Source organism: Lynx rufus, unplaced genomic scaffold (assembly GCF_022079265.1).
Source record: "Lynx rufus isolate CCGP_SWC_20201006 ecotype Redwood Valley unplaced genomic scaffold, mLynRuf1.p SCAF_5, whole genome shotgun sequence".
NCBI classification, from domain to species: domain Eukaryota; kingdom Metazoa; phylum Chordata; class Mammalia; order Carnivora; family Felidae; genus Lynx; species Lynx rufus.
Genome location: NW_025814867.1, coordinates 99,308,843 through 99,320,539, shown reverse-complemented (window position 1 = coordinate 99,320,539; position 11,697 = coordinate 99,308,843). Strand labels below are relative to the sequence as shown.

General features: G+C 47.7%; 1 protein-coding gene across 1 annotated transcript in view; it reads left to right on the top strand.

The window, feature by feature from the left end:
• The first annotated feature begins 2,308 nt into the window (after positions 1–2,308).
• Positions 2,309–11,697, top strand: part of BOC (BOC cell adhesion associated, oncogene regulated) — a 35,943-nt gene continuing 26,554 nt past the window's right edge. The window contains exons 1-3 of the mRNA XM_047100440.1: positions 2,309–2,387; positions 2,809–2,952; positions 3,638–3,916. Coding sequence (XP_046956396.1) covers positions 2,309–2,387; positions 2,809–2,952; positions 3,638–3,916 — 502 coding nt within the window. The remainder of the gene's footprint in view (positions 2,388–2,808; positions 2,953–3,637; positions 3,917–11,697) is intronic.

Below are 11,697 nucleotides of genomic sequence, written 5' to 3'. Positions count from 1 at the left end.
AAGTGGGGTCTGTTTCCATTTTGAATCCTGTAAATTACCAAGGGCACAGAAGTAACAGTAATTGTTTGGCTGGTCCTCATTAAGCAGGAGGGGGTCTGGGCTGAATTTCCTCACTAAAACCTTTGTCGACTTTACAACCCAAACACCTCTGGAGCACCCCCTCCCTGTGCTCAGATAAGAAACAGCCCCCCTGTCCTCTTTGTCTGCTTGTCTTCTCTTTGCCCTTTATTGCTTTGTATTCATATTCTTCGTCCTTGCCTCCTCCTTCCTTTCTTTCCCCTCCTTCCTTTCTTTCCCCTCCTTCCTTTCTTGGGGCAGAGATGGAACAGGTGTGAACAATCTTCTTAAGGAGTTGAGGAAGCTGGAACACGTCAAGATCAAGTTCCCTACAGTCCTCTAATTGGTAATTCATGCAGTGTTCTAGATAAATGTTACTTCATTGGGGAAAAGTAGAGAATTAAAACAAGTAGCTGGAAAATTCAGAGGACACCAAAAGCTTGCGTTTTGGTACTAGTTTATGAATCTATTAATGTAAATTTCCTCTAGAAATCACTGTTAAAATCCCTCCCCATTCTACAGCACACCTTCTCCAACTCTGTCTGCTAAGCACCCACCAGGTGCAGAGCACAGATAGAAAAAATGTGAAAAGGCTCCTCTTGTGGGTTAAAAGTACAGAGCTTTGAAAAGAGCCCAGCCTGGGTTTCATCCCCAGTCTCTGGTTCTGGGACCTTGGGCAAGTTACTGAGCTTCTGGAGCTCAGCTGCCTCACCTGTAAAATGGAGGATAACAATCCCCACCTTGTAGAGTTTGTATGAAGATTGAAAGAAGACTTGTGCAAAGAGCTTAGCAAGACTCCCTCCCACATTGCTGCCGCCCCAGCCACGCTCCCCCTTTGCCGCTTTTTCCCTAATTGCACTTTGCTGATAACATGACTTATTGGGTTGTCTGAGAAAGAGTGAAAGTTCTCTCTACACCATGAGGAGATTATTGTAACTTGACAGGGAAAACGTGAAAAGCTTCCTCAAAAATTTTCTTTCAAACCTCCAGAAAAGGCCCCCTTGTCCTTTCCAGGGCAGTGGAGGAGTCTTGGGGGTCCTTTGTTGTCCAAGACATGAAGCAAAGGGAGGGATTAAGAATCCAGGGAAAAGGACTCTGCCTTGGAAAACATTCTGAACGTGAGTGTGGGGCTAGGGCCCAGATCTGGTTTGGAGGGGTGCTTGTTGGACAGAGCAAATGTGACCCTCTTAACTTAGCCAGGTAAAAAAAAACCAAAGGAGCCTAGAGAAGGGAAAAGTTGAGGCAAATCCCAAGCACTTCCTGGCACAGAGCAAGAGTCTTGAAGGCCAGCTTTCCATCTGCCTGTTGGGAGTGATGGGGTTGGAGGGCTGAAGACGGGCTCTTACAGCAGACTATATAGGTGCCCAGAATTCTGGAGACTGGTAAGCACAATATTTCTCTCCGTTGGGCAGCTTAGCTACTTCCCTTCACTTTTCAGTGGTGACTATAGGCCTTTGATGGGGTCCCTGGTTAGGTAAATGGGTCCAAGAGAGTGGACAGTTTGAATATAGGTCACCCTCCTGGAAATCTACCATTTGTATTGGCGCATGTGCATGGTTCAGGAAGATGCATCCACTGCCTAGATCACTGACATGTTACCTTTGATGTTATCTGAAGTTCGTTCTAATGCCTCCCTACCTAATAAGGATGTTGGCCTTGTTGGCCTAATGTTCTGTAAGTACGACAGTTCTGTAAGTACCACGACAATAGACGCAAATCTTGATTTAAGCCGTGACAGAGGTATGTGTTACAATGTACACTTGCCTGCATATGACTTTGGTGAATCTTTTAAGGACCGTAGCTTAAGGAAGGAGGCATGAGGAATTACTGCTGTGGAAGATGCAGAGTCAAAGCTCCAGGCAGGCAGTAAGAGGGCGGCTGAGAGCGGAGATGTGCCATCCAGTAGCTGGAGGTACAGTGTAGTGTAGAGCCTCAAAGTAACGTTGTTCCGGGGATGGGGATGCATCACGGACAATGGTCAAGAGTACAAATTTTGTAGAGATGGAAAACACTAGGATTCTAGCACCCAGGGGCAAGGCGAGGGGCCTTGGTGATGTGTGACTTCTGTCTGTGTTTGTGTTTGGAGGGTAGAGGTTACACACAAGCTGAGGAGGGTAGGCTGATCCCAGGAATCGAGAGAGTTGATAGGAAAATAGGTGAGGAGCCAGGGGTGAATCAAAACAGGAGATCTTCCTGGAATCTCTGAGACTTCAGGATTCACTAGTAACATCGCCTACAGGAGGGGTTTGGCATGCATGACAGTATTGTCTACAGGTCTCGTACCAGCGGCATGGCATGCCGTGTGGCCGTGGACATCTGGCTTTCTGCAAGCAAATGGTAAAGATCACGTCATCCTTTCCAGCATGTGTGTGAGGCGCTCACTGCCTGGAGCCCTGAACGTGGCTGCGGAGCCCAGCCCCTCTAGTCCTGGGCTCCCCTGCCCTTGTTGCTGCTGGTATGCTGGGCAAGGCTTTAGCTGTTGTACCACAATAAAATCCCCTTCTAGCTCAAGGGGTCTAAAAAGAAGCTTCTTTTAGATGAGAAGTGACATGACCGTGTTCCTTGGTCTTCCAGCAGCCAGTCAGGTCAACATTCTGAATGTTGCCAGCACGTGTGATGGAGGCAGGGGGCAAGGGCACAAAGTCAGGTGCTGTGGCTATCACAGTGGCATCCCAAGCATCGTCACTCACCACAGCCATTTCTCTCTTTCTCACGACAGAGTGGTGCAGGGGATTGTAGCAGCCATCTGAGTGACTCCGGTGGCTTATGGGACGTTGGCTTGGACCCTTTGTGACACCGTGCTGCAAGGGATGATGACGACCCGGAGAGAAAAAAGGCCTGCGGTCACCCTCGCTTGCCTCCTCTTAGCCACAGCTGGCTGCTTCGCTGACTTGAGTGAGTGCTTTCCTTCCCTTTCTCAGCCTGCCCGTCTAAAAGAACATTTGCCCCTCGTGTCAAGTAGAAATACTACACATTCAGTAGTAACCTTTTAAAAAGGCCTGCCTTTTCCTGGATTTTGAAGAACACTTCATTCCCACTGGCCTCCAGGGGCACACTCAGGAATACAAGATGACAAATCATCTTGGCAAGACCGTATCAGTTATATTTTAGTATCATCATCATTTCGAATATATACCAGAGGAGAATGAATACTAACAACTGCCTTTTATTGAGGACTTACATGAGGTTATGGCAGGCAGTTCACGTGCATTAGTTGTGAGCTTCAGGACAACCCTGTGAAGCGAGTATTACTAGCCCCGTTTTGTAGGCAAGAAATGGAGACACAAAAAGGCAAAAGTGACCTGGCTCAGAAGCAGTGGCGCTGGGATGGGGGCCCGGGTCCGTCCAACCCCAGAGCCTAAGCTCTTGCCTCTACATCATGCTGCCACTCCAGTCTGCCTTTGAGAACGAGCACAGGTTGGAGAACGGACCAAGGACAGTAGAGTTCTTCAGAGAAAGACCAACCCCTCTGGGTTGCTCAGTTCTGAAAGGCTGCCTGGGGGCTGTGCTTCTAAAAAGGTCATGTTATTGGTATCGTGAAGGTTGTCCGTTCACTTCTACGTCCCCGTTCTTCCTCCAGACCAGGTCCCCCAGGTCACTGTCCAGCCCTCTTCCACCGTCCAGAAGCTGGGAGGAACTGTGATCCTGGGCTGCGTGGTGGAGCCCCCGTGGATGAATGCCACCTGGCGCCTGAACGGGAAGGAGCTGAATGGCTCGGATGATGCTCTGGGCATCCTCATCACCCGCGGGACGCTGGTCGTCACTGCCCTCAACAACCACACGGTGGGACGGTACCAGTGTGTGGCCCGCATGCCTGCAGGAGCCGTGGCCAGCGTTCCAGCCACTGTGACACTAGCCAGTGAGTGCTGTTCCTTTGTTCTTCTGCCACGGTGCCCTCTTTCTAACTCTCTCCCGTTCTCACTCTCTCCCCCAGGCCCTTCACACCCCATGTCATTTGTCTTCATATAAAAGGAGGGCTTACAATTTGACATTTCAAACCAGAGAGTGGTAGCTGCCGAGCAGTCCCCGATGGTGGGGGACCACTGTGCCCTGGGGACACTGTTTTCTCTGAGTAGGGACACTGTCTGCAGAGGGTGTCTAGAAAGAGGGGAACTCAGCATGGTTGAACTGTTTGTGTGGGCCCCAGAAATGGGCTACACTATGTGGCCGTGCCTTTCTACGTGGTTACCTGGGGGCGCTTGTGCCAGCTGCCCCCGTCCCTTCATCCCCCACACTCCATCCTCATGGCGGTTACTGTCAGAGCACTTACACGGCCATGTGTGGGTCTGAGCAGAGCTGCCCGTCCCACACCAGGCCTCCTGTTTCAAGGGCAGACATGGTCCACATGCCTGGGATACAAATAGTAGAGCACAACAAAAAGGAAACTGTGTGACAAAGAGTAAAACGAACAGAAAAGAGGATGAGATTGGGGATGGTTTGGTCCAAGGGGGATGCCGGGAGAAGGCTTTATACTCCTCTTAATATGTAATTACCACTTGGGAATATTATGGTACCCAGGTGCAAAGCACACATTACCTGGTTTTCTACCCATTGTATACATATGAGAGACCAGACTTATCTGACGAAATAAACTTCAGAAGGCTGCAGGGCAGCCCCAACATCCGTTCTTAATGTGGAGTCTGTAGCCAGGATATATTAAGAATGACCTCTTCTTTCCTGGAGCCTGAAGTATGGGGAATACGGAGCCTTGTTGAGACTTTAGTGGTATTTGTATTAGAATGTTGAGATGTCCAGAGCTTGTTTGCTCATGACCTAGCAGTGTCCCCTTACCCCTGACAGCCTTGCTTTGGACTTCCATGTCACCATCATTGTCATCCTCCTGAGTATGTTAGGGGTCATGCCAAAGCAGCAAACTTGGGAAATGCTTCGCTCCTTAAAGTTTGGTTGGGGTCCCTGGGGTATGTGAGGCAAGAGGCCTGGGAGGAAAGTGGGAGGAGATGGTGAAGCAGAAAAGCAGGGGATAAAAGACCCTGCCCTGGTTCCCAGGTCCCTGGAGGGACTTCACTCCAAGAGAGAACAGAACAGAGACACCCCGCAGGCAATATTCATGTTCTTTTGGAAAGCGTCAGGCAGCCCCACCCTTTTCTCCGAGAAAGGAGAAGGCCGGGAGGGTTCCTCATCTGTCTCCCCAGGGGACTGGGAGGAGCCTGACTGCATCTTAGAGCCTCCCCACACAGTGAGAGCCATTTGCTGTGGTGGCAGAAGGAGCACCCATTGAATGTGAGCTCTAGGTCCCTGGGAAGCAGGGTAGCATACTCTGCATGCTCCGGGAGAGAGGCAGACCCTCACTGTGCTTGTGGGGTGCAAGGAAGGTGCTGGCTGATGTAGGTGAGGAGGGTAGCGGACAGGGAAGGGTTATCTCATCCTATAAGAAGGGCTGAGGTCAGAGCTACACTTCTTCTATCATATCCTCTTTCATGTTTTTAAATTGTAATGGAAACTGCATTACAGAAAGTACAGAATTCATAGGAGATACCATTTCCCCTCACCCCACCGTCATCACACAACCATTACCATTCCCATTTTGGAGTGTGCACTTCCAGTCTTTATCCATACCAATACTTGCTTTTTTACTGAAGTATATAATTGACATACAATATTAGTTTCACGTGTATAGCATAGTGATTTAACGTTTGTGTACATTGTGAAATGATCACCGCAATGAGTCTCGTTACCATCTGTCACCATACAATGTCACTGTTACTGATTGCATTCCCTGTGCTATACATTATTATCTCCATGGCCTATTTTATAACCTGGAAGCTTGTACCTCTTGATCTCCTTCACCCATTTTTCCATCCCCACCCCCTCCGACCCCAAACCTCCCCCACTCTGGCAACCAGCACTCTCTTCTCTGTATCCATGAGTCTGGGTTTTGTTTTGTTTATTTTTTAGATGCTACCTGTGAGTGAAATCATGGGGTATTTGTCTCTGACTTACTCAATTAGCATAATGGCATGCCCGTACCTTCACACTATTTTAATGATACTAGTGAATATACAGTTTCTATCCTTATTCTCTCCCCCTTGACATTGTGTGATTAGCATTTTTCCGTTGGCCGTATGACCATATTTACTTGTTCTTTTGTATTGAGTATAAAATGCATCCAGTAAAGTACACACAGTGCACTAATAAGTAAACAGCCTGATGCATTTTTCATATGTATACAACTGTGTGGCCATCACTCTAGAAGGTTTGTCCATGCCCTTCACTATTTAACCTTCCCCCCCACCTCGAACCATCAGAGCAGGTTCATAGTTACTGATGGCCCTAGAACATCCCCTGAGGGACTCTGTCATATGTACTGAGCACTTTTTCTATTGGTGTGCAATTAGGTCGCTTCCACTGGTTTCTTGTTACAAGTAAGATGTGCCTTTTAGCAGTGTTCGTGCCTTTAAAGGATAATCCTGCTCATCTACAAGGATTGCTCATCTGCAAATGGTCAGCACGTGTCTGTGGAGACTCAGGAAACTCCATAACCATTCATTCGGCCTAATTAGGAGCCAGCCTGAACCTTTTATATGGAGGAAGGGATAGTTGGAGAGTTGAAGATTTATGGTGGAGCCCTCCTTCTGCTTCAAGGTGTATCTGTGTGAGGAGAGACCATTTTTAGCCTTTATTTCTAAAAAATTCCTGGCCACTTCTTTCTGTGGTGCTCGAAGGGATCTGCGGTTGGCAGTGAGGACAAAGGGGAGGGTTTGGTTGCAACCCAGAAGGCACAGTGAGAGAAGAGGAGGCTTGTGCAGAAGCCCAGAGAGTCTTGCTTGAAAGCCAAGAGCTGTTGGCTCATCATTGAGACATGAATCAGAAGTGACATGTTTGGGGCTGACCAGAGGGCCCGAGAAGCGCTGGAGACGGAGAGAGCGGGCTTCGAGGGGCCGCATCCCGGAGAACAGGGAGTCAGTGGGGTGGAACTGCAGCCTCCTGGGCTTGGAGGAGGCAGCGGGAAGGCGGGAGCGGCGGCAGAACGGGGTGCTGTCTTTGGGTTCGTGCCATGGGGGATTTGGCCCAGACCCGGCAGTTAGATTAAGTTTCCGAAAGCACATTCCTGAGCAGAATGGGGGCTGTGTTTTGCTGGTTGGCTGATGGAGGGCGGCCGAGCGGCGAAGGGATTACCGAGGCCTGGTCTGCATTTAGAGGGAAGGCCAGGCAGTGGCGTGCCCCTGCACACGCACACACACCCGCCCACACTGGCCACTTAAGGCTTCCTTTTCCTCTGGCCTCTTTTGCATGCATTCAGATGTCCATCCTGAGACAAAGCACTTGCTGTTCGGCCTACCTAGCAAGATGCCGCCTCCCCTGTCTTAGTGAACTCCTAGGTCACTCAGACCTCTCCGTAGTGGGGGCTGGGAGCTGGCTTGAGGATTCAGGGGTGGGGAGGAGGCCCCCAGGCAGACCTTTTCCTGGTACACATCTCTTTTACTTAGATGCTGGAGGCTGGGGGTACTCTTGGACTTCACCCCTGGCTGTTGACCTGAGGCTTCTGGTCTTCAGGTAAAATGGAACCCACTCGGGTAAATACCGTCTTCATTCCATGTGGCGGTGTCCATCCCACTCCTCTGCACAGAACTTGTTTTCCTGTTGAACCTAGACTTTGCGGTAGACTTCGCTCTTGCTGCTGATGCTTCACCTCAGACCACCTTGTCTAATTCTTGAATTTTGAAATACTTTTCACTTTGATCTCCTTTCTTCCTTTCTCCTTTTTTATAAGCTTTACGCCAGGAGGTCAGCCACACTACGTGGCTCAAGTGTTCCCACTCTGCACCTGAACCAACAGCAGACCTTGCCAGGGAACACCGTATTCCTTTTTTCTGTACTCTGATTCAGCCTTAGAATTGTTCTCAACACAGCCTGGCAAGGAGTCACAATTCATCAGAGCTGGCATACAGTGTGAAAGCTCTTTTCTATCCCTTACCTCTAATAATTCAACTAAACTCCTACATAATTCTTCATTTTTAACTTTCTCCCATTTTTTTATCCTTTAATTCTGCCAATTATCCTATCACCCCTAGGTCCCCTTCATTGTGGGAAATACAACAGGTGGTCACTGGGTAGTAATCCTATAGCTGGAAACTTGAGTCCTCAAGCTAATGTGGAGTCTTAAGCTGATGGTGGTTTAATTGAGACCGGATCTGTAACCCCTCTATAAGGCCTTTAAGCACTAAGACCCAGGCATGTACCTGAATTATCCTCTCTCTGCCCTCAGATCTTAGAAGGTGAGTCTGCTGACAGGAAAGGAAGGAGCTCCCCTTAGGCAGCTGTCTCTATGACTGGCTCTGAGGAATGCTCAGAAGGTGACAGGGCCCTTTGTCACCATAATTTAACCCGTGAATCAAATGAAGAGACAAACTAATATGGCGGGTGGGGGAGGAGAAGAAAGTTAAAAAAAAAAAAACCCTGGGTTTAAGTTTTAACTCTGCCCCTAGAAGTCGGTGTGACTTTGGGCAAGTCACTAAATCACTTAGATTACCACAACTATGAAGTGAGCACAGTGATAGTTACAGCATCCATCTCCTGAGTTTTCTTGTTTTTTGTTTTTTGGGTTTTTTTTTTTTTTTTTTAAGGATTGGATGATATGCTAGTAATATGTTGAAACATTTTATAAATTCTGGGCTTTCCTCATTCGCCCCTTAGGTTGGTGAACTTTTGTGGAGTGCCCTCCTGCAGGAGGCTCTGGGGCCTGTGGCCAGCCATGTGCTGCCTAGCTCCATTCTGGGAACAGTGTTCAGAAGACCAAGTCCAGGGAGTGGCAAAGCCTTCACTCCTCCCAGACCCAAGACAAAGGGCTAGCTTGTTGGGAAGAGAGAACTAACTACCCCACCTCCTGTGAATTTCTCAGCTCTTTGTATACACACACTCTCCAACCCAGATTCCTACCTCCTAGCTGCCTTGGAGAATAGCCATGGTGTCCCTGCACTGCGTGCTGTCCCCGTAGCCCACAGAGCTACTCCATTTCTGCTTCTGCTGGCTCACCACTGCTTGTTCTTCTAACCAGGTACTCACTGGTTTGTGCTGGCAGGCTGGGCTGACCCTGGCCCTCGGGACCGTGATTCTACAAACAGAAAGCTGTGTTTCCTTTTGTTCAGCTTCCCCCAACTCTGATTCCCATCAGACACTTCCTTAAGGTCTTCTAGGCTCGGACCCTGAACTGGAATAGGCCATAAAGGACCACTGTGGACATGTCTTTATTACAGTATTTCTAGGGGCGCCCAGGTGGCTCTTTTCGGTTGTGTCCGATTCTTGATTTCGACTCAGGTTGTGATCTCATGGTTCGCAAGTTTGAGCCCCTCATTGGGCTCTGTGCTGACAGCATAGAGTCTGCTTGGGATTCTCACTCTCCTTCTCCCTCTCTCTCTCTGCCCCTTCCCCCCTCAAATATTAAAAAAAAAAAAAAACAATAAATAGAATACCTCTAGCTTCCTTTATCCCTGGTTTGGTCAGGCTCTCCAGAGAAGCTGAACCAGTTACACATACAGGCATACTTTGGAGATAATGCGAGTTTCGTTCCAGACTACTCACAAGAAAGTGAGTCAAATGAAGTTTTTGGTCTCCTGGTGCTTATAAAAGTTATATTTATACTATACTGTAGTCCATTAAGTGTGCAGTAGCATTATGACTTTAAAAAGTACATACCTTAATTTAAAAATACTTCATTGTTAAAAACACTAGTCATCAACTGAGCTTTCAGTGAGTTGTAATCACTGATCACAGATCACCATAACAAACATAATAATGACAGGATTTGAAATATTGTGAGAATTAATAAAATGTGACACAGAAAATGAGCAAATGCTATTGGAAAATGGCACTGGTAGACTTGCTCTATGTAGGCTTGCCAAAAAACTTCAAGTTGTAAAAAAACAAACAAAAACCCCAGTACCCACAACGTGCAATAAAATGAGGCATGCCTGCCTAGATATATGGAGAAGGAAATAAAAGGAAAAATAGATTTATTTTACAGAATTGCTTCACATGATCGTGGAGGCTGTTAAGTCCAAAATTCACAGGGCAAGCCAGCAGTCTGGAGGTGAGGAAGTCCCACTGGGGAACAGCACTCATTCTCCAGCACTGAGTTTAGTGTGTGGGTGTTTTGGAGATTGGTGTCCTGAGAATTGGGGAGTGTTCAGAATTCCAGCAGAGTACCGTAAGACCTAACCCTTGCCTTTGAGGAGCTCTTAACCTAATGGAGAAGATTGACTGCAGTAACATGGTAGCCACAAAGCAAGTCAAACCCATGAGTTCCCTGACAGAGATATAAACAGATTTTACTGGGAGCTCAGGCTAACCGTGATTCATCTCAATTTCAGGGAATTGAGGAAGACTTGGGAGTTGAGCCTTAAAGAATGTGTGTGGGACAACCTTTCTCATTTTTTGAGTTCTCTCCTACCTTTCTCAGACCTACAACTGAATTTAACTCTTAGCATCGTGTACTTGGATTTAAGCCCAGTGTATTTTCTGGGATGGTGCAGACACTTCCATAGCGACTTTAATTTCCAGAGTGAGGTAATTCTGTGGGGAGTTCAGTCAAATCCTGAAAGTAGCTACTAAGTGATTGTCTCTCTCTTGCTACCCCATCTGATTCCCCCGTAACTCCTCCCATTTCTCTTTTCCCTTTGGGAATGTATGTTTTGTGATTAAGAAAGGAAACTTCAGAGCATTTTCTCCAATGCCATTCCTCTCCACCAGTCTGCTTCAGCCAGCTGGTGAGTCCTTGACAAAACAAGAAGGAACCATTCGCTCCAAGTTGGAAAAACATTTGTTGTTAGCTTAGGCATCTTGGGGAATCCTGTGCAAGCCCTTTGCTTTGCAGTGAAGGGGCGGTGGCAGGAAGAAGAGCTGGGGAGGGAAAGGAAACACAGGTGGCCTCCTGAGCTGGTCCAGGAGGGGGAGGGAGTCTGCCGCTGAAAGCTGGGCTGGCGGTACTGGCAGGCTGAGTGGGAGAGACTGAGGCAGCTCTATGGTGGGGAATACACCGTTGGAAAGGGAGAATGAGCCTAAGGGTGAAATTCAGCTGCTTTATACTATAAGGTTTGTTTTGCTTTGCCAGTTGGACAAGAAAATTAATTGACATCTTCAACCCAAAAGGAGCTAAGCAGCTTGAATGTCTAAATAGGAAATAACTAAGGAATACCTTACAGTATTAAACCGAAGTCCTATTAACCTTTTCTGTTTTGTACTGGATATAGGCGGTATCCGATATTCTAAATATCACAAGAATTTTCTGCTATTCTAAAGAAATCTCTAAATGACATTGGCAACACTAATCCCATCAGGCCTGGTATAAGTACTGAGACAAACGTGTGATGTGAGCTCAGCCCAGTGCATCATGGCAGTAACTGTCTATCCCAAATAGTTCCAATTCTCTATTTAGCAATGGTCAGAATTTACCAAAAGAAGATATCAAGTCCACGGTGCGTCTTCTACCGAGGGCACGCCTAGAACTCCTACCTTTCCCCCTCCTCAGCCTGTTCTTTGCACATACAGCCACATGCTTAAGTAAAATCTTAGGTCCACCTTCTAATCTAAGAGAGAAGGGGAGGACCTCCAGTTTGTTGAGCAGGTACTACCTATAAATGCAATGAGCCAGAACAGACTTTGAGAAGCCTTTTGTACAGGAAG